The following is a 23,871-nucleotide window of genomic DNA, read 5'->3' on the forward strand; positions in this document are numbered from 1 at the left end:
TGCTGTTTTCCACCACATGCCACCCTCAAACGGATGGGCAAACTGAAGTAGTGAATAGAACACTTTCTATGCTGCTGCGAGCCTTGATCAAGAAGAACTTGAAAGAATGGGAAGAGTGCTTGCCACATGTGGAATTCGCGTACAACAGGGCAGTACACTCTACAACTAATATGTGTCCCTTTGAAGTTGTATATGGTTTCAAACCACTCGCTCCTGTCGATTTGTTGCCTCTACCATTGCAGGAAAGGAGTAACATGGAAGCATCCAAGCGCGCGTCTTATGTCAAGAAGATTCATGAGAAGACCAAAGAAGCAATAGCGAAAAGGTCCAAGTACTATGCTGCATGGGCAAACAAGCATCGCAAGGTGACATTTGAGCCTGGAGATTTAGTGTGGGTACACCTTCGCAAAGACCGCTTTCCAGAGAAGCGCAAATCCAAATTGATGCCACGAGGAGATGGTCCATTCAGAGTGCTGTCCAAGATCAATGATAATGCTTATAAGATTGAGCTCCCTGAAGATTATGGTGTTAGCATATCCTTCAATGTTGCTGACTTAACACCATTCTTCGGACTAGAAGGATCAGAGTCGAGGACGACTCCTATTCAAGAGGGGGAGGATGATGAGGACATCCCAACCATGCAGACCTCGGCGACCTCCTCACAGACCTTGGCGACCTCCTCGCAGACCTCACCGACCTCTACTCCGACATCGCCGACCTCCACACCGACCATGCCGAGCACAACTACACCAACCCAAGTCTTTAAAGGACCAATTACACGTAGTCAGGCAAAGGAACTACAACAAGAGGTGAACGCGCTACTTTGTGAAGCTCATTTAAATATTAATGAGAATTATATACTGCCTAAGTCAAGTACATTGCTATTACTCAGGTTTACCAAGGAGGATAACAAGAACACACAAGGCGATGAATACAAAGAAGAACCACGTTCGAATTCGTCCAGTCCTGCAGAACAGTCTGAAAGAAATAATCATAACTTTTGATTCCCAAAAGCTATGAAGGCCAATGGGTACTTGTTGGAAAGCTCTTGAAGTCTAGTTTCCAATGACACCAACCCCGACCAGTTTGGAAAAACCGTTATGGCGCCCGACTAGTTTTAGTGCATACTGGTCAGAAGCTCAACAGTCTGCATGAAGCTAAAGTTGCCGTGTAAAACTGTATCATTCTACAAAGTTCCGAGATGCATACTATACATGGTGTGAAAGCTTATCAAGTTAGCTTTCCAACGCATCCAGCCGCACGTCATTTGAAGCTTCCAAGGTGGAGTTATTGCCTAAACACTGAAGACTGCGCCGAAGACCAACAGCTACGCGGAAACTCTCCAGAAGCTGATTTCGTAGAGATCCTTTCACATAGTCTATCTTTTTATTTCCATTTCGTGTTTTCACTTATCAAGGAGGGTTGTTCCTTGTATAAATACTCCATTGCTTCATAGCAATGATAGACTTTTGATAATCAAAATACAAACCCCTTTGTTCAGCTGTGTGCTAACAAATCCAGAGAGAGATCTCTACCCCTTAGCTCTTCTGTTTTCCTTCGCGGAGATTACAGAAGCGGCCGCGTCATCGGCACCCAATCCGTGCTCCTGGTCCATCGATTCCAGGTTGCGTAGGTTGGTTTCTTTGAGAGTGTGGTTGGGCCAATCCTTGGTTCAGGCTGCCGTATAGAGACGGTGGTTGGCTCCTTGTGCACGTCGTCAGGTTGCACTAGTTATCGCTGCTTGCAGCAAGTTATCGACCGTTCTTCGGCTAGTTATCAAGACCGGGATCCTACGTCGTGAAGATCGGGACCAAGACTCCATCAGCTGGTATGGCCAGAGAAGGTGGCGGCAGTGGAGTAACCACAATTGGAGAAGAAGGCGACAGATCCATTGCCGCAGCGGCGACCAGGGTTCAAAAATGCGACGGTAACCGCCCAAAATGCGCGATTACAGACCTTCCCGCTGCGGCTCGATTTCAGAAATCGCTCGGTTACCGAATTTGAATTCAATTAATTCAAACCGAAATTAAAAAAAAAATCCAAAAAAAATCTGATAAAAAACTAGAGGTAATTTTAAGAGTATCTGTGAAAACGAAACTTGAAAAAAATATCGTTTCGACATCCAAATTGATGAGCAAAGTGCGGGCATATTTCAAATGGGCTCGTTTCTGTTCTGGGCCGAATGAACAGTATCCTCTGGCCCATTTGTGGCCCACGGCGAAAGGATAAGGTTGCGGCCGGTCAGTGCGTCCAGGCTTGCAATCACTTTCCCCATTCAGCTCGTGAACGCTGCTGGAGCGGCTCCGGCGATCGGGCGACCGAATCCGTGGAAGAAGAAGCGACTCCGGCGGGGAACGTTCGGTAACCGACCGCTTCAACTCGGTTACCGACCGACTTCATTCGGTAACCGACGTCTTCAACTGCCCGGGCGCGGAGAGTGGAGCAACCTCGGTAACCGATTTCCCCCCTTCGGTAACCGTTAGAAAATGCTCGATTTTTGCTCATTATTGGTTGGTAACCGATGTAGTTAGCTCGATTTTAGCAATGTAGGGGTCGGTAGCATGTTATTTTGACGATGCAATGCATTATTACTTCGGTTGTGAACTGTGTAGTAGTTCTTTCATGTGAAATGCATTGTTCGATGTTGAGCTCGGGTGAATCGTTGAGCTATAGTCCTTATTACATTGAATTGTTCATGTACATGTGAATGATGGTAACATATGTGGTACATAATCGGTTATGTAGGTGTATATGATGGTAATATGCGGTCAAATTAGTTTATTAGTTAGGTAAGCATTGACAATTTTTGTTCAATTGAGTTGGGTAACGATTTGAACACATGTTGGCATATGTATTAGTAGGCTAACCTTCGAGATTATTTCTTCGTACAGAGAAATTGCAAACTAGTCAATGACAGATAAAGATGTGGTATGGCAGCATGGGGACAATTTGGCTCCGGGTTTTAGGTGTAATTATTGCAATAAGTCGAAGAAAGGCGGTGGTGCCACAAGATTGAAAGAACATTTGGCAGGGCGAGGATCAAATGTTGTACACTGTGATAGGGTGCCTCCAGATGTACGCGATTATTTCAGACGTGAGCTAGATAGGGCAAAAGATAAGAGGAAGGGAAAGGCAGACGAGAGGCTTCGGAGGCAAGAATCAGCTAGAGTTCAAGTAGATTTGACAAGCGACAATGAGGACACGGAAGAGGAATAGGTGCAGCGTGCCGTTGGTCAATCGAGGGATGAGGAAGAGTTTAGGAGGAGGTCAGGCGAGTCCTACGAGCATGGAGGTGGTACTGACAGAGGGGGATCTGTATTAAAGAGGATGCTTAGAAGAGCATCGTCAACAAGGGAGCCACCACCAAGTGTCCGGGATTACAATGTTGCTTTAGCAAAAGCCCCTGTGCAACCGAGGATTGACACCGGGTCATGGAGTGCCAAGGGAAAGAAAGCGAAGGAAGCTATTGGTGTGGCATGGTCCAAATTTTTTCACACTTCAGGCATTCCTGGCAGAAGGGCGGACGATGCATTCTTTATCGCTGCAGTGAAAGAAACACAAAAATGGGGTGAGTGATTTAGTGTGTAATGAGTTTATTATTGTCATACTTATTTCTTTTTGAGGTATGATCATTTGTTCTGTAACAGGCGAGGGTGTACCATCTCCAACAGGGCGGGATATAGATGGTAAGTATCTGGACGAGAACGAAAATGCTTTAAAGAAAATATTTGACAAGTGGAAGCTAGAATGGCCAGAATATGGTGTTACTGTAATGTGCGATTCGTGGACGGGACCGACGCACATGAGCATTATTAATTTCCTCATATATTGCAATGGTCGTATGTTTTTTCACAAGTCTGTTGATGCGACCGGCTACAGTCAAGATGCTAAATATTTGAATAAGGTATATTATTTTTCTCAGTTGGTAACATAGTATTGAAATTGTTGCATATTTATATGGTTCATTCTTTTATTGCAGGAGATAAGAGCAGTGGTAACTGATTTAGGTCCAGAAAATATTGTACAGATTGTGACTGATAACGGGTCCAACTATAAGAAGGCATGCCAGGTTTTGAGAAGGGAATATCCTGCTATCGCGTGGCAGCCTTGTGTGGCACACACGATAAATTTAATGTTGAAGTCGGTTGGCGATTTTAGAGAACACGACATTGTCATCCAAAGTGCAAGGGCTATATCACGATGGCTGTACAATCATTCGAAACTACATGAAATGATGAAGGCAGCAATTGGTGGAGAGTTGGTGAGGTGGAATGCCACAAGATTTGGAACTAACTACCTATTTCTTGATAGCTTTCTACGATGAAAGGACAGGTTCATGCAATGGATGGCATCTAGTGAGCTCCAGCAGTCTCGATACATTAGTTCTGATATTGGAAGATATGCACATAGTTGCCTATCCAGCTTACCATGGTGGGACAATCTAAAAATGGTTGTTGATTCCGTCCAGCCATTGTATGCATTCCTCCGTTTTGCGGATCAGGACAAAGTGCCAACGTTGAGTGAGGTGCTCCTGAGATACACCATTGTGAAGCATGAGTATGAATCATTGTATAAGAATGATAGGGATTCTTTGGATAAGTACATGGCAATTGTCGATCGTAGAATGAATGATCTAGCCAATGGGACATACATGAATGCCGGTAATACACTCCTACCACTTTTCAAATGCTTGTGTTTGTAATGCTTTTAGTACTAATGTTTTGATCGTCAACTTGCAGCGGCCGCTTTGAACCCCCGCATGTATTACGCGTATGGCACAGGTCCAACCTTGTTCGAAGATCTCCGTGAGGCATTTGAGCGGCTGACTGATGTTACTACTGCCGCGGAAGCACTTATTGAGGCTGAAACGTATCGGACAAAGTCTCTCTCATTCTCAGGTCCTCTAGCTGCACGGATGGCTTGTGACGGCAGGACTCATCCGGGTACGAAGATTTTTACATATCTATCTGAGCCTCATATCACTATACCTACTTTTCTGAGCCTCATATCACTATACCTACTTGCAGCGCAATGGTGGTCCATGTTTGGTTCATCTACACCTACACTATCAATGCTTGCTAGACGTCTAGTGTCACAGTGCGCCTCATCTAGTGGTTGTGAGAGGAACTGGAGTACATTTGCTTTCATCCACACCAAAGTTCGCAACCGATTAAGCTACAAGAAGCTCCATAAGTTGGTGTATGTCAACTACAACCTAAGAATACAAAACAACTTGGATGCAGGTATCAGGTCAACTCTTGATGATGATCCATTTCAGCGGCTTATGGAGCTCACATTGAATGAGGATAACAATCCGCTCCGGGACTGGATGGAGACCGGGAGATCAAATGCAGCCCCTAAGCTTGACGAGGAGGACACAGATAGCGACGTACCCTTGCCTACTCACCTGGTGACAAGGTTTCATTTACCGACCGGAGCTCGGTTACCGAGCTCCGGCGGTAACCGAAAATGCGCGATAACAGCGGTTACCGGTCAAAAATTCAAAAAAATTCGGAGAAAATTCATTCGGCAAATTTTAAATTTTTGCGAAAAAATCATGTTTTTGCCCTCTCGGTAACCGAGCGGTTTGGGTCGGTTACCGAGCGGTTTGGGTCGGTTACCGAGCGATTTTCTCGCATTTTCGATTTGGTCGGTTACCGAGCGGTTTGGGTCGGTAACCGCTCGGTTTTCTCGATTTATCAAGCGGTTTTATCGAATTTCAGCGCAGTTCAACAAAAAACCTAAAAAAGGGTTCAATCTTGTAAAATCAATAACTAATTCATCCGAGCTTCAAATCAAGTGAAACAATTTTTGTTGGCTTCCTTGTAACATGATCTACATGATAAAAGTATTTATACTCATAAAAAAGTTCAAAATTTTCTGTGAGAAATTTTATTTGTTAAACCAAGGTAAATGCATAGTTTACTCTTTGCTAATCCAAAAATCATGAAACTAATTTTTTTAGTCTTCTTACATGATCCTATATCTTTTAAAAATATATGAACTCATGAATTAGTTATTGTAACATGCATGATTGTGTAAATGTGTTGCGACTAGATTAATTCATAACTGATCCATCACACCTTAAAAATTAGTGAAACCACTTTCATTAGCTTATTTATATTATTATTTACGTAGAAAAAATAATAGTAGACATGAAAAAATTAATTACAGTGATGTTTCTTAATATATTCACTTTATGCTTGTGAACTTTGTAAAAATCATAGAGAATTTAATAAAACTCTAAATAAAGTGAAATCAATTTTAAAGATTCTCTTAAAATACGTTTTATACAAGAAAAATATGTGTTTGCATGTTACACTTTTCCTTGACGTGAGTTAATAATTGAGCCGCGCGCTTCAATTTTTTTCATTTTTTTCAAACTTTCTCCCTATAGAATATGATGCAAACGACATTATTTTTGAAATTTTTTTTCACAGAAGTTCTTAGAATTATGTCTAGTTTTTTTTAAGATTTGTTTTGAATTTTTTTTGAATTTTTTTATTTTTTCAATTTTTTTGAATTCAAATTTCGGTTACCGAGCGGTTTTTGAAATCGGACCGGACCGGGAAGGTCGGTAACCGCGATTTTTGAGCGGTTACCGACGGTTTTTTAACCCTGCCTGGTGACAGACCCAGTGAACACACCTGACTTGCAACAATGGGCTGCTACAACGGTTGGTGACACACACACGGGAAAGAGGAAAAAGCAAATGACGCAAAGAAGGAAGAGCAAGAGGACTAAGGGCAAGGGCAAAAGACAAGTGCAAAGCGATGAGAGCACGAATAGTGACACAAAGAGCCAAACTTACCAAGAATCGAATGACAGCAGCTCAAAGACTGACAGCGGTGATGATGATGGTCAGGACGGTGATGCTCATCCAGGCCAAACATCTGTCGTTCCTCCTGTGCAATTCACTGGTGAGAGTCAGTTTTCACATGCCACGCAAGATCAGGATCACGGTGCTCCATCCTCACCAAGGCATATAACACACGGTGGCCACGATGGACCACAGGATAGTGCGAGCTATTCCAGCAGCTATGGCATGGAGAGTAGTTCTGGATCGTACCCATACCACTATCCTGCCCCCAATGCTCATTCAGAGCCTCCTATTCATTGGGTTTATGAGTGGCAAGATCCTGAGTTTTATGCCACTTTGCAAGGACAATGGTCAACCACTTCTGCATGGACAGGACAAACTTGGGCTGAGTTCAAAGCAGAGTTACTATCGACACGACGGCTAATGCTAATGTCCACCGATGAGTACAATATGGCCGAATGTAATCGGCCACCAAGCTGGTGGTTCTAAAGGTGATGCAGATTTCCTTTCGAAGGTCATGATAATTCCATAAATATTTATTATTTTCAGGCGCTGCATATGTAATATACGCATATATTCCAAACAATAATTATATGTTCGTGCTTCAATTGCCATTACTATCTATTTGTTGCCTTCGAAACATAAAAAAATTAGCAAAGGTCATGCTAAATTTTTATATGATAGTAGAAAACATATTATGATGGTTATATACTATTTTTCCTCATGATTTAGTGGCCAATTATTTGTTTATTATGATTTACACCTTAATTATTGAAAATGCATCCACACATGTCGGTAACCGCTAAAAATCGCTCGGTAATCGCACAAATGCGCTCGGTTTTCGACCTGTCGGTAACCGAGAAAACCGCTCGAATTCTCGAGCAAACCGCTCGGTAACCGGTCCAAACCGACCGGTTACCGAGAGCCAAAAAATCCGATTTTTTCGCAAAAATTCAAAATTTGCCGAATGAATTTTCTCCGAATTTTTTTGAATTTTTGGGCGGTTACCGCGGTTACCGCGCTTTTTCGGTAACCGCCGGAGGTCGGTAACCGACCTCCGGTCGGTAAGTAAAACCTTGGCGGCGACTGCGATGGCAGTAGCGGCGACTGCGATGGCAGTAGTAGTGACAGCGATGGGGGAGGTGGAGGGGAGATGGCTGTAGAGATCGAGTGTGAGAGCGAGAACGAGTAAACGATCGAGTGAAATTTAAAGATGTTTAGGATCTAATGCAACTCTTTTTATACCACACACCACTAATCACCTCAACCTATTTGACCCATTTGTAAAGCATAACAAGATAACTCATTTGTAATGCTACTGCTGTACTGCAAGCCACCTTTGCTCGGTTGCTGCATCATTCATGTCCATGTGGCCCACTCCGTTGTGTCTTCTAGAGCTGCTTTGGTCCATAAGTCTTTCACCGACGTGGTAGGCAGTTGCTGCAGTGCGCAACCGATCTCATCGCGATGCACAGATGGCCCAAGGAACTGAGGAAGCCTCTGCTCACGGACATGCCGCGTCACCATAGCTTCGATGCATGGGCAAATGAGCGCACCGTCGCTCGTCCATCCACTTCTTTCCGCTGACGGCGACACCGTCCTCCAAGATACGGGCACCACAGGCCGTCCGGATCCTAGCGTGCACGCTGCTGAATTTTATTCTCTCAGCCACGCTTGCTGCCAAGATTGATCTGCTATATATATCCTACGGAATATATAAACACACCTTGTTCTAGCCACGTCAGGAAGCCATCCACGAGCTCTCCAGTCAATGTGTTAAGATATTATGCCTCAAATACAAATAGAGTTCTAATTCAACAAGACCCCTTATTGTCAATAAATATAGATCAATCCTTATACTCTGAATAATCATATATTTTGATCTGCAGTTTTTCTCTAATATATCATCCGCTAAATTTGACATTGAGAAGTTTAATGGTAAGATCACTTTCTCCATATGGCAAGATCACATGAAAGCCATTCTCACACAGTTTTAGCATATACTGATCTAGATGATGTGCTTACTAGAAATTTTGCAGCGATTCTGATATGTCTTGTGGTCCTGATCTTTCGATGAGAAAGATAGCTATCAATTTTGTTTCAGAAGACGTTTACGATCTGACTACAACCGTACATGACATTGCACCTTAGCAATCGATACACCAACTCCAGAGTGTTATTGATCGCACCGGAGCACGATCAACCAAACAAGGAAGGTCTTTGTTCCTGCAAGTAACCGAAGAACAAGCAACAACAAGATCAAAGTAATATGAAATTGCGAATAAAAATCTAAAAGTTCAATAAAAAATTGTGAATGCTCAATAAGGTGGGGTTCCATCAACAGAAAAACAAGTGGTTTAACCAACATGCGCATTTACATGATAAAGTAGCGAAGAGCTAAACTTCAATCTAAACAAAACCCAAGTATTTCAGTCACCCTTGGCCTCTATTTATGAGGCATGCAATCCCTCTAAACTCTACGAAATAAACTAAGGAAATAAAATCCGACTTTATCTCTATATGTTATAATATTGGTTCTTTTTTATGATTCCGAGTCCCTCATAAGAAATCTATTAATGATGTCGGATCGGTTGGAAAGACCAAGTTGTAATCTTTCGAAGATGTGGCTAAATACTTCCATAGCACTCCGTATGAGAGAGATATGTTCCTTTTATTGCATGATGGTCTGCTGAATCCAAATTGAATTTGGAGGCTAAGTTGTAATTGACTTGAAGTCTAACTTGTTTTGGACATCCTTCCTCTTGTGGTCCGTCTTATATCTGACTTGAGCTATCTTCTCCCATATTTCTAAGTATCAAAATATCACAAGAATTATTAAGTAGGATCTCATCCTTATAAGTATTGATACGGACAGAAAGGAATGAGCTTATCTCATGATTCAAGCGACGTGCACAACAAATGACTCTAGATGATTACTTGTAGTTCGTGTATCTATAAGAGTGATGTCCTCATCATCTTACCCTTCTCGAATTGAAGTCATACTCAACGCTGGCTCATCTTGTTCTTCCAAATATGGGTTCAAATCTAAAACGTTAAATGTGGGACTTACTCCAAAAAGCTACAGGTAACTCAAGCTTATATTCGTTATCATTAATCTTATCAATAAATTTAAAAGAACCATCAGCTCAAGGTATCAATTTAGACTTTCACAAATCAAAAAATCTATCTTTTCTCAAATGCAACCAAACTATATCACCAGATTCAAAAGTAACATGTTTCCTTCCTTGATCACTAGCATATTTATACTTAGCATTCATGCACTCAATATTGTCCTTAGTTATCTCATGTATTTTTAAGATCAATTTAGCATGTTGTTTAGCATCATAATTTACCTTCTCTAAAGATGGCATAGGTAATAAATCAATTGGAGCATGAGATACAAAACCATAAACAATTTGAAAAAGGCACATATTTGTACTAGAATGCAGTGAACAATTATAAGCAGACTCAATATAAGGCAAACATTCTTCTTACTTTTTCAACAGAGCCCTAAGCATAGTAGATAAAATTCTATTAACAACTTAAATTTGTCTATCAGTTTGAACACGATAAATAGTAGAAAATAAAAGCTTAGTCCCTAAGTTTGCCCCTAAGGTTCTCTAAAAGTGGCTAAGGAATTTAGTATCATGGTATGAAACTATAGTGTTTGGCACAATATGCAAGCGAACAATTTAACGATACAACAAATAAAAACATGTGTAGCAGTAGCATCATCGCTTTTATGATATGGCATAAAGTGTGCCATCTTTGAAAATCTATTTATGACAACAAAAATGATATCCCTCCCCATCTTTGTTCTAGGTAGTCCTAAAATAATTTTCATTGAAATATCTTCCAAGGTATGCTAGGAACAGGAAGATGCATATATAAACCATGAGGATTAAGTCATGACTTAACTTTTGGACATGTAGTGCAGCGAGTAACATAATGCTCGACGTCCCATCTCATCTTTGGTCAAAAGAAATTATTAGCAAGTATGTCCTCCGTTTTCTTCATGCCAAAGTGTCCCATCAGTCTACCTCTATATGTTTCTTGTAACAACAACAAATGAATGGAGCCAGCTGAAATGCATAGCTTGTTAGCTCGAAATATAAACCCATCGTTAACAATGAATTTGTTCCACAGTTTTTCCTCTTTACAATGCAACAACACATCTTTAAAATCATAACCATGCCCATATTGCTCTTTAATAGTCTCTAATCCAAAAATTTTGAAGTCAAGTTGTGAAAGTATGGTATATCTTCTAGAAAAAAAGCATCAGCAATTACATTCTCCTTTCTTTCCTTGCGTTTTATGACTTAAGGAAAAGACTCAATAAATTTAACACACTTAGCTTGTCTAGGATTCAGTTTACTTTAACTTCTAATATGCTTTAAAGATTCATGATAAGAATGGATAACAAGTTTTTTGAGCGATAGATAATGTTGCTAGGTTACTAAAGTTCGAACTAGACCATATAATTCCTTATCATAAGTAGAATAGTTCAAACTAGGACCACTCAATTTCTCACTGAAATATGCCACAAGTTTACCTTCTTGTAATAACATGCCACCTAAACCAATTCCACTAGTATCGCATTCTAGTTCAATATTTTTATTGAAATCAAGAAGTTGGAGTAGTCGTGCATGTGTTAACTTATCTTTCAATGTAGTGAAAGCAGCCTCTTGTGCGGCGCTCCAAATAAATTGTACACCCTTCTTGATAAGCTCATTCAATGGTGCGATGATGGTACTGAAATCCTTCATAAAACGATAGTAAAATCCAGCAAGTCCTAAAAATCTCTACCCTTGTGTGACCATTGTAGGGGCTGACCAACTCTATATCTCCTTAATCTTGTCTTAATCAACTTTAATGCCATGTGGAGTAACAACATAGCTAAGGAACGATACTCGATCGGTGCAAAAAGTGCACTTCTCAAGGTTGCCAAATAAACGTGCAGCATGTAATGCATCAAAAATAGCACGAAGATGATATAAATGGTCTTCCAAAGATTTCCAGTAAATCAATATATCATCAAAGTATACCACCACAAAGCTTCCAATGGAGCACATAAAACTTCGTTCATCTATCTCATGAGAAGTGTTAGGTACATTAGTCAAACTAAAAGGCATAACCAACCACTCATACGAACCAAACCTAGTTTTAAAAGCTATTTTCCATTCATCTCCTAATTTTATGTGAATTTGGTGATATCCACTACGCAAGTTAACTTTAGATAACACAGTAGATCCACTTAATTCATCAAGCAAATCATCTAATCTATGAATAGGATGGTGATATCTAATTGTCATATTATTGATTGCTTTACAATCCACACAAATGTGCCATGATCCATCTTTCTTAGACACTAAAATTACCGAAACAGCACAAGGACTAAGATTCATGCACATACACTTTGTCAAGCACTAAAATTACGGTTTGGCAGCAAAGCATCAAGAATTAAATCAATTTGATGCTCAATCCCTTGAACAGGCAGTAGCCTGATGGTATGTCTTTTGGAAAGATATTGTTATACTCTTACCAAATGTTATTGACAACAGGAGGTAAAGAAGAAGGTATATCCTCTAATTAAAACAAAGCTTCTTTGCAAATGAAAGCATAGCAAACAGAATGAGAAGCATCAAATTCATTAATATCATATTTGGTAGCAAGAAAACTTGAACCTTTTAATTTAATTTCATTTTTCTTGGCATGCTCAGATTTAGGTTCTTTCTTCTTATGTCGCTCAAACTCTTTTGTTACAATTTGATTTTTACTCTTATCACGCTCGTGATTTTTCTCTTTGCTAGCTCTAGCAAGTTCATCTTTCAAGATAGCTTCAGGAGACATGGGAAGCAAGACAATTTTCTTTTCATTAAGTATGAAAGAATATTAATTGGTTCTACCATGGTTTGTAGAACTTTTATCAAATTTCCAACGTCTACTTAATAACATAGAGCAAGCTTGCTTATGTACGACACCGCAAACAACATAATCACACTAAGAACCAGTAGCAAAGTGTACTCTCACCAAACGATTTACCTTTAACTTGCTACTATTGTTGAGCCATTGAATATAATATGGCTAAGGATGTGGTTTGGTGGTCAACACTAGCTTCTCAACCATGTCCGAACTTGCCAAATTGTTGCAACATCCTCCAAATTGATGACACATTTAGTTTGGAACAAATTGTGTTGCTCATTTCGCTCGGCCCTCTCCACTTGTGTACATAGCACACGCTGCACAATAAGACTCGCCTAATGATCAACATCTTCAACACCAATCTTTTTACCATCTTGATCAAAATTATTGTCATTGCCTGCATGTTCAGCTGCAAGCATAGCATACGTTTCTTCATCTAAATCACTGCTGATGTATACTCACCATCTTCCCTCATAGTAAGCACATGTTTGTTAGGACATTCACTCCTAATATGTCCATAGCCCTGGCATTGATGCCATTGAGTATCTCATGTGCGTCCCGACAAAGCAACAGATGAAGAGCTTTTTGCAGAGGCTTGGATGGATCCCTTTGTACCTCAGACGGTAGTGGTGCTAAATTCGAGGTAGTAGGGTGTTGCTTACTATTTGAAATAGATGACGCAATGGTGCGGTTGGTGTTGGATGTGGCAGTAGATGCTCGTGGCATCCATGTAGTATTACATCATGTAAAAAAAATAGTTCTTGCACTTGCACGTTATCCCTACACTTCCTTTTCAGCTTTTCAAGAAAAATGAAACAAATGAGTGGCAGAGTTGTAATCTTTATATTGAAGAATGTCCTGAATTTCATGATTCAAACCACCAAAAAATCTATTCATAGAGTCTTCCTCATCCCTACTAAGCCACAACGAAGCATACCGGTTTGCAATTCCTGAATCTTCTGCATATTTACTCCTTGTCTCAATTGTTGTTGTTTTTATAATAAATCATGTGCATAATATGAAGGAACAAATCTAGCACACATAATCCTTTTAAATCATCCCAAGTTTGTGGTGTATTATTTGGGTGAGTACAACAATATTCACTCCACCACACACAAGAAAATTTGTGAGCTCACTAGTAGCAGCACTGACCCTTTTATTTGCAGGAAATTCATGACAAGAAATTTTTTAATCAAAGCTAATTCCTATATAAGATAAGCATATGTGTCACATTTACCATCAAAAGGGGGCATAGTGAATTTAATTTTGCCAAGTGAATCATCATTATCACATACCTATTGACATGGGCGCAAAGGTCCCATGCCTTGTTGATTGTGTTTAAAGTGATGTTGCTCATGGTCACTGTGGTTGTTAGAATCATCAAGTTCAGTATCAGCGAAGTATTCGTCACTTTTATTATCCATCTCACTTCTTGAAACGCCATTGTTGTTGGTGGCAGCAGCAGCAGGAGGCTGCCCATTGCATAAAGTCACCATATGATTTCTATAAGAGAAGTGTTGATAGCACCTACGGAAGCCTCTAGAGTTTTAAGTTTGGTGTTGGTTCCAATCTATGTCATCTCCAATTGACCAAGGTGGTCATTTGTCACTCATACGTCCTCAGCAAGTGCTTCTGTATGGATCTTCACTTGTTGCTCAAAATGTGATATGATTCCCTTGATATGTGGTGAATGAGATGATGAATTATCTGAGTGTTCATCTAGTCCTAGCATGGTTAGCATAAGACAAGAGACAAATCAATGTACTAATATGTTCCTATGGACTACAAGGATGTGATTTCTTGCAAAAAGGTCACTCCAGTCAACTTTTAATCAAGCTCTTACCCATTCTTACCAAGCTAAATAGGAAGGTGGCACACAGTACCGATCTCAAATTACTCCTCCTAAAGATTAGAAGTATCGATTACCTTAGAACAAAAAGCATGTATGAGAGTAACAAGATTTATGGAGCTAGGAGGGCTGCCCTATTCTAGAAAATGCCACAACCACGCTAGCCAAAGCAAGTTGAAAAATCACTAAATGATGGTACAATGCTGGTCCTAGGCTACACCGTATTAGAGACGTGAGCCTAGACACAAACAAAATCACAACGTAGCACAAAGATGAAAAGGGAACAAAATTCCAAAGGGTTTTTTCTCTGTTTTTTGTCTCTCTTTTTTCTTTTTCTTTTTTTTACCTCAAAAACTCACTCTACAAAACTATCGAAGGAAAAGCCACACACTGAACCACAAATTAAACTATCAGGATCCAATGTAACACTTATAGGCAGGATTGAAAAAGCCGCACACAAGGCCACAAAGTTGAAATATGCAACTTGAAAGATATTTTTGTAAGTTTGATAACTCAGATTGATGAAACATCTATGCAGCACTAACTTTTAGATGTAGCACTATGTCTTAAAAAAATTCAACCAATTCGGAGAGGATCAATTTTTGACCAAAAACTTTAGAGGTCGTGTCGACGATCTTCTGAGCCTTTTTTTGGGGGGGTCAATAAAGGTATCAGTATGAACATAGGTATTTTTTCAGATGTGATCCTCGTTTACTTTGAAAGTAGAGGTCGAACGTCGAATTAGACTCTATATCCAAAAGTTATGGTCGTTTTACCGAACAGTGCGTGGATTGGTCTCTGTATTCAACTCCAACTCAGTTTCCTTATCACTAACTGACTTGGCAGTGGTGGTGAAGATGATGATGGAAGCAGCATGGGGATGATGTTGAATGGTGATGACGGTGGCAAAGTGATGGTTGGTGTTGCAGCGGCGTGACAACATGAACAGAACTCAAAACCCTAAGGGAACTAGACACTAAGATAAGTAATTCAACATGATTACACAACCAATGATTAAACAAAATCAATTACTATATGGTAATGGCAAAAGGCACAAATTGTCTTGGACAGGTTCTATATCTAATTTTATTTTTTGTTTTCGTGGGTCATAGGTAAAAAATGAATCTAATACCACTTGTTTTCGTGGGTCATAGGTAAAAAATGAATCTACTAAAATAGGACATCTCTCACCGATCAACTAGAGCTCTGATACACTTCATGTCTCATAGTCCCGATCTTTCGATGAGAGAGATATCTATCGATTTTTGTGGTGAAGACATTGATGATCTGACTACAACCCTACAAGACATTGTGCCTTAGCAATTGATACACCAACTCCAAAGTGTTATGGACCACATCGAAGCATGAGCAACCTGACCACGAAGGTCTTTGTTCCTGTAAGCAACCAAAGAACGAGTAAGAACAAGATCAAAGCAATCTAAAATTGCGAATATGAATCAGAAGGTTCAATTACAAATTTTGAATACTCAATAACGTGGGATTCCGTGGACGGTAAACATGTTGTTTAACCAACACGCGTATTTAAACGATAAGGTAGTTGTAGCATCTAGGCCCCTAGGTAAGTGTAAGTGTAAGTGTTTCAATGATTCATGACAATCATATCATTGTGACTAACAAGTTTTTTTTGAAGGCTGGTCTTTGGTGATTGGAGATGTCACTTTGAGCTCTTGGAGTTCTTGTGGGAGCTATGGAAAGAGCGATGTACTTGATTTGATGCCTATTAATTCGAAGATGGAGAAGTGGCAATCATGAGGCATCACTTGAGTCTTGGTGGCTCAAGGGGGAGCGGTATCTTAGTAGATGCTCCAACAAAGATTAGGGGGAGTGCTAACTCCTCGATACCTCAAGAAAAAAATTGGTATCGTCTTTTCCATCTCTTTACTTTCCCGTAATTTATTTTGAGCATTTACATTCTTACAAGATTCTAATTCCTCATTTTCTTTGTCTTCTTGCTTGCTAGATTACTTGCTTGATCGTGTAGTTGCATTTCTTTCTATCTAGGCTAAGGTTGCTACTTGTTCAATAGAAGTAATTTTTAATTGGAGCCCAATTCAGCTCCCCTCTTGGGCCATTCGATCCTTTCAATTGGTATTAGAGTCTTGTTCTCTTGATAGACTTTACATCCTAAAGAAATGGCCCCCATGAATGGTGATAGTGTGCCAAGGTTCAAGGGAAAGAACTTCTCTTATTGAAAAGTTCACAGGACAAGCTATCTTGAGGTAATTTCCCCCAAAGTTTAGCTAGCCACCTCCATTGGGTTTGATCAACCTTTTACCGAATAACAAATTAGATGGAATGCTAAGGCTAGAAATGCTATTTTTTAGGGAATTAGTGAAGAAGTTTTCTCTAGATTAAGAAGCTAGGAATTAGCTCATGATATTTGGACCGATCTATGTGAAATTCATGAAAGTTCTAGAAAAATTCGGGAGGAAAGTTGTCATATGTTAATGAACAATCTTAATCAATTTAAGATGATTTCAAATAAGTTACGCAATGATATGTATTCTCACATGAATATGCTTGTTAAGGAAATCAATTCTCTTGAATTTACTCAATTGTCTTAAGCAGACATTATTCGTAGGATCTTGATGGTGCTTCCCAAGCCACAATACAACATTATCATTTCTCTTCTTCATAAATAGGACATCAATGACATGATTGTCACCGATGCCATAGGCAAGATCCGTGCTCATGAGATGTTCTTGCCTAGAGATCAAGAAGAATCTTTCTCTCAAGACCAAGATAGTTGACAAGAAGAAGAAGATGAAGATGAAGCTTTCATCATCAAGTGAAAGTAATGAAGATGATGATGATGATGACTCTGACACCAAGCTTGCTCTCCTCATGAGAAGAACCACAAGGATGATATTCACATTGGGCAAGAAGGGCTATAACTATAATCCTAAGAAGAACAAATTTTGCCTAAAGAAATTTAACAAGCCCATTGGTGGAGATTTATGGTAACTTTTGCCATATGTCATATGATTGGCCTCATCCTGGCAAGAGAAACAAGAAGAAGAACAAGTCAAATAATGCAAGTGAAGATGAGGACAAGCACAAGAAGAAGAGTCTAGATAAGAAGAAGAAGAAGCTCTTCAATAAGAAGGGTGGAGGCCGCAAGATATATTGTTGGTGAATGGGTTTCCGGTGAAAGCTCAAGTGATGATGAAGATAAGGACTTCACGGGCCTCGCCATCACCAATGAAGATCCACCACTTCCAACATTGCCTATGTGCCTTATGGCAAAAGGTAACAACAAGATGAGTAGAGAGAAAGATGATAGTAGTAGTGATGATGATGGTATTTCTTATAATGATCTATCTAAGCTCATGAATGACTATGCTACTATCATCAAGAAGCAAAAAGCTAAACTCAAGTCCTTAGAAAATGTGCATGCTAAGCTTAACTTGAGCCATGATGAGTTACTCGCTAAATGCAATGATTTGCTTAAGAAACATGATCAAGTAGTTGCATCTAGCAAGTCTCTTGAAGAAAGCAACAAGAAGCTAAAACTTGAGCATGTAGACTTAAAATGCAAATATCAAGAACTTGAGTTAGCTTATGATGCCATTGATCCTAGCATTAATGAATTGTCTACTATTGATATTGTTAAGGCTAATGCATTCACTTCTTGTGATGATATCTTTGATATACCATGCTCCTCTTTATGTGATATTATTGCATCTTCTAAGACTAACCATGCAAGGGAGTAAGAACTCACAAATGAGATTGCAAGTCTCAACTCATGTGTGGCCCGATCAACTAAGGGGGAATATAAGCACAAAGAAATCCTCACGAAGAATGCCATGTATTACAACAAGAATGGCCTTAGTTGCTTCCCCAACCCGATGGAAAAGATCATCAAGTCACCGGAGATTAAGAATTACTTCATCAAGGAAGTTGGTTCATATTGCCAACGTTGTGAAGTTACCGGTTACCACACAAAGGAGTGTCTAATTCAGACTAAACCCCTCCCTACTCTGCCTTCTAAATATAAGTCTACTTTCAATGATAATTATTTTCTATTACATAAGCTTAAAAGTGGAAAAGTTATGGCTAAATTCATTGAAACTCAAGCTAAAGACAAGCTTTCTAGGAAACTTTGGGTGCCTAAAGCTCTTGTGTCTCATGTCAAAGGTAACAACTTTGTTTGGGTATCTAAACAAAAAGCTTAATCTCATGTGTAGGTGAACTACAAAATCGATAGTAAACATTGAATGCTTGATAGTTGATGCACACAACATATAACTGGCAATGTAAAGATGTTCATCTCACTAGAAGATCAAGTGGGCGATCATGACAAAGTCACTTTTTGTTATAATTTTAAGGAAAATGTGGTAGGTTTAAATAAGGTGGCAATCTACAATGATCTCCCTATCTCTAATATTCTTTTAGCAGAGTCTCTTAGCTTTAATTTGTTTTCTGTAGCTCAACTATGTGATCTAGGCTTCGCATGTTTCTTTAGTGATATTGATGTTGTCATAACTAGGAAGAATCATAATGATCTAATCTTTAAAGGCTTTAGACATGGACATATCAATATTATGGATTTTTCCTCTAATAATGCTAGCTTGACATCATGCATCTTCATCAAGACATCTATAGGTTGGCTTTGGCATCATCGACCTGCACACATTGGAATGAGTCAACTCAAGAAGGTGTTTAAGAATGTAATAGTGATTGGTTTGAATGATATGATATTCGAGAATGATAAGTTGTGTAGTGCTTGCCAAGCAGAGAAGCAAGTTATAAGCTCTCATCCATACAAGTCAATGATGTCTACATCAAGATCCTTAGAGCTTCTACACATGAACCTCTTCAGACCAATTAACTACAAAAGTCTTAATGGTAACCTCTATTACCTTGTCATTGTTGATAATTATACAAGATACACTCAAAATTCTTTTTAGATGACAAGAGCAAGACTGTTGGGATCTTCAAGTAGTTCACAAAGAGGGCTCAAAATGAATTTGAGGCCACACTTGTGAAGATCCAGAGTGACAACAGGACGGAGTTCAAGACATACAAGTTCAAGAGTTTTGTGATGATAGAGGCATCAAGTATGTGTTCTCATCAACCTACAACCCTCAACAAAATAGCATGGTGGAGAGGAAGAACAAGACTTTAATCACTCTTGCAAGAGCAATGTTGCATGAGTACAATACGCTAGAGAAGTTCTGGGCAAAAGCAATCAACACGGCATGTCATGCATCCAATCGGGTATACCTCCACCGAATATTGAGAAGGCGCCATGAGAGTTTCTCATTGGGAGGAAACCCAATATCTCCTACTTCTAGGTGTTCAGGTGTAAGCACTTCATCTTCAAGAAAAGAGAGCGCCTAGGGAAGTTTGAGCATCATTGTGATATTGGATTTCTTTTTTGTTATGCATCTAACTCCAAAGCATATTGAGTATTCAATAATACCATCGGTTTTTTTGAGGAAACATGTGATGTGGAGTTTGATGAATCTAATGGCTCCTAAGGAGAAGGTGTTTCATGTGATGATATAGGTGATGAACTCTTGAGAGATGTGATGAAGAAGATGGCATTAGGGATATCAAGCCTAAGGAGGAGGATGAAGACGTACCTCCTACATCCAGTCCATACACCTCCATGGCGCTCCAAGTTGATCAAGATAATGAGAAGTATAATCAACCACTTCCATCACACGATGTCAATATCTCTCAAAAGGAAACTCAAGCTCAAGCTCAAGATGTTGGACCACCTCAAGATATACCTAAAGAACCACAAGTGAAGCAAACACATATCTCCAAGGATCACCATATTGACTTGATCATTAGGAGTCCATCTAGGGGAGTAAGAACTCGCTCTCGTCAATATGCTTCATTTTGTGAACATTACTCATTTGTCTCTTATTTAGAACCCACGCATGTAGATGATACTCTTAAGGATCCGGATTTGGTGATTGCTATGCAAGAAGAACTCAACAACTTCACCCACAAAGAAGTATGGATACTAGAAGAGAGGCATCAAGACAAGAACATGATTGAAACCAAGTGGGTTCCCCACAACAAGCAAGATTAATATGGTGTGGTGGTACGCAACAAAGCATAACTTGTCATGCAAGGATTTGAACAAGTTGAAAAGGGTTGGATTTTGGTAAAACATTTGTTGTCGTGGCAAGGCTTGAAGCCATTCATATCCTTCTTGTGTTTGCTTCACATCATAACATTAAGCTTTATCAAATGAATGTGAAGAGTGCATTCTTAAATGGCTTCATCAATGAACTCGTTTATGTTGAATAACCTCTCGGTTTCAAAGATCATAGATATCCTAATGATATTTATAGGTTGCACAAGGCATTTTATGGACTCAAAAAATCCCCAAGAGCTTAGTATGAACGCCTATGTGACTTCCTCATCAACCAAAGATTCAAGATCAGGAGGGTGGATACTACATTATTCATAAAGATCATCAATAATGAGTTTTTCTTATGTCAAATTTATGTTGATGATATAATATTTGGTTCAACTAACAAAAAGTTTTGTAAGGAATTTGGTGACATGATTTATAGAGACTTCGAAATGTCGATGATTGGTGAGCTCAAGTACTTCCTTGGATTTCAAATCAAGCAATTGAAGGAAGGAACATTCATCCATCAAGAGAAGTATATGAAGGACATCCTCAAGATATTCAATATGGATAAGACCAAGCCAATCAAGACTCTAATGCCTACCAATGGACATCCCGACAAGGATGAAACAGGTAAAATGGTTGACCAAAAGCTTTGTTGCTCCACAATTGGGTCACTTCTTTAGCTTACCTCATCTAGGCCTGATATTATGTATAGTGTATGCATATGCACTCGCCTTCAAGCTAATCCTAAGGAGTCGCAACTTAGTGTGGTTCAGAGAATCCTTACATACATAAGGAATACACCTAGCATAGGTTTGTGGTATCTCAAAGGTGCTAGTTTCTTACTCTTGGATTACTCAGATTCAGACTTTGCTTGATGTCGTGTGGATCGTAAGAGTACATCGGGTGGGTGCCACTTGCTAGGGTGGTTCCTAGTTTCATGGTCATCTAAAAGGCAAATTTTCGTAGCTGAAAGTGCATCTAGGCCTCCTAAGTGGGTTTTGGCTTATTGATGATAAAATGATTAAGGGACTAATATGTTTATTGAATCTATGAACAGGTTTTAGTCTCATTTGTGAAGACACGACATTGACGTCCCTCGAAAAGAAAAGAGAAGCGGTTTGTAGTACTCAATAGGATTTAATTTGTTTTATCTTTAAAATTGAGTCTAGGAAAGCTGTACTAGCAAGAGGGATGCAATTGTTAGCTTTGATAGTGTCTCAATGCTCAAAGTAACCTATTAGAACCAATAGTTGAGAGACACATTCACCCACGGAGTTCAGAGTCTCCAGTGTTCACCAGATACTCCAGTACTCAGTGTTTTAGGCCGAAGTCTCCGAGAGAGACTCCGCTAGAGAGTCTCGGTTCCGAATTATTTTTAATTGTCTAAAGTCTCCGGTGTTCACCAGATACTTCGGTAGTTGGTGAATTTTGGCTGGAGTCTCCGAGAAAGTCTCCGGTAGAGAGCCTCGGTTAAACCTTTATTTTAAAAAGACCGGAGTCTCTGCTGTTCACCGGATACTCTGAGTAGATGAAGGTTTTGGCCGACGTCTCCGAGAGAGACTCCGCCAGAGAGTCTTGGTTAGCATTTAATTTAAATGACCGGAGTCTCCGGTGTTCACTGGATACTCCGGTACCTGGAGAGGCCGGAGAGTCTGGCAAGTCTCTGGACTATTTTTTTGAGGTGACTAAGTCCCACCCGGAGACTCTGGTGTTCACCGGATACTCCAGGCACTTCAACAGAACCGTAACGACTAGTTCTGAAGCTGTTCTGAGCCCGTTTTGGATTTCAGGCTGGAGACTCCGGTGTTCACTGGATACTCCGGGGTAGGTGAGTCAGAACAGTAAAGGCTAGTTTTTTAGGGTCAGCTATATATACCCCCACACCTCATAGCATTTATTGCTTGCTGTTGCTGCTAAGCTCCACTTTGAAAAAGCTTCCTAAGAGCATTCAAGAGCCCTCCAAACATCTCTAGTGTTTAGTTTTGTGCCAAATTTGAGAGATTGTGTTTGGAAGAGTAATTGAGTTGTTGAGCATTGAGTTCGTCATCAAGCACACATTTGTGATCTTTTCTCTTGGAGTCTCGTGTTCCTAAACATCAAGGCATCGCCCGTAGAGCACCTAACAATTGTGGAGTGCTACGGGAAGTTTGTAATTGCCATTGACTTTAGTAAGAAAACCTAGCTTGATCTTTGTGGTCGCTAGGAGAGGATAGGGTTGGAAAAGACCTGGCTCTTTGTGAGCTCCTCAACGGAGACGTAGGCACTTCTTTGTGAGGTGGCCGAGCTCCAGGATAAATCCTTGTCTCCTCATTTGTGCAAGTTTTACTAATTGTTGTAGTTTTGGGATTTTTCCCAAATTCTAGTATTTGTGAGAATCTTACTGCTAGCTATTGTTGTTTAAGTATTTTACTCATAGTAGAACTAGTGGTATCTTTTAGACTCCAGTAAACTAGCTTAGATTCATTTGTTTTCAAAATCCTGTATAACCCGGATATTTCGAACTAGACTGAATACTCCGGACAGACCGGAGTATCCGACCTTCACCGGAGTATCCGGCCTCTGATTAATCCGCTGCTGAGTTTTAATTTTCAGAAACGCCTATTCACCGCCCTCTAAGCAACTTTAAGTATATTCAGTAGCCTTGTCCACCACGGAAGCTGAATACATAGCTACTGGAGCATGTTATTCTCAAATCCTCTATATGAAACAAACCTTGTTAGACTTTGGTGTTCGTCTAGAGAAGGTTTCACTCCTTTGTGATAAGAGAGTGTCGCAAAACTTGCAAACAATCATGTTCAACACTCTCGCATAAAAACAAATTGATATTCGCCATCACTTCCTAAGAGATCATATGGCTGAAAATGATATCGTTCTTAGTAGTATAGGGTCGAAAGATCAATTGACGGATATCTTTACAAAACCTCTAGATGAAGCCACCTTTTATAGATTGCGAAATGAATTGAACAAAATAGATGGTTCAAACGTCATGTGATGCCTTGTCATATAGATGCATTCATGATAGGTGCTTGCCTAACCTTCTCAAGATAGTGGTGAACATGGATTTTGCTTGAGTTGGTGGCCCTCTACTTTTGCTCAAGGCATGTTGTTGGGTTCATCATGAAGAACCTTGAGAAGGGAAGTAATATAACAAGATAGATT

At 39.8% G+C, this 23,871-nt stretch overlaps 1 protein-coding gene across 1 annotated transcript; it reads left to right on the top strand.

Annotated features, from left to right (window-relative positions):
- The first annotated feature begins 4,447 nt into the window (after positions 1-4,447).
- On the top strand, positions 4,448-15,528 carry LOC133904521 (uncharacterized). The gene is made up of 4 exons (XM_062346018.1): positions 4,448-4,661; positions 4,740-4,943; positions 5,028-5,418; positions 15,438-15,528. Exons 1-4 carry the CDS (start codon positions 4,448-4,450, stop codon positions 15,526-15,528), a joined length of 900 nt encoding a protein of 299 aa, XP_062202002.1.
- The last annotated feature ends 8,343 nt before the right edge of the window (positions 15,529-23,871 follow it).

Source organism: Phragmites australis, chromosome 22, assembly GCF_958298935.1.
Source record: "Phragmites australis chromosome 22, lpPhrAust1.1, whole genome shotgun sequence".
Taxonomy (NCBI): domain Eukaryota; kingdom Viridiplantae; phylum Streptophyta; class Magnoliopsida; order Poales; family Poaceae; genus Phragmites; species Phragmites australis.

Excerpts from the sequence above, each read along its gene's own strand:
- LOC133904521 (XM_062346018.1), top strand. The coding sequence starts at position 4,448 with ATGGTTGTTGATTCCGTCCAGCCATTGTATGCATTCCTCCGTTTTGCG. Across the intron at positions 4,662-4,739 it reads TGGGACATACATGAATGCCG|CGGCCGCTTTGAACCCCCGC; the intron begins GTAATACACTCC and ends GTCAACTTGCAG. Across the intron at positions 5,419-15,437 it reads CCTACTCACCTGGTGACAAG|TGGTGGTGAAGATGATGATG; the intron begins GTTTCATTTACC and ends CTGACTTGGCAG.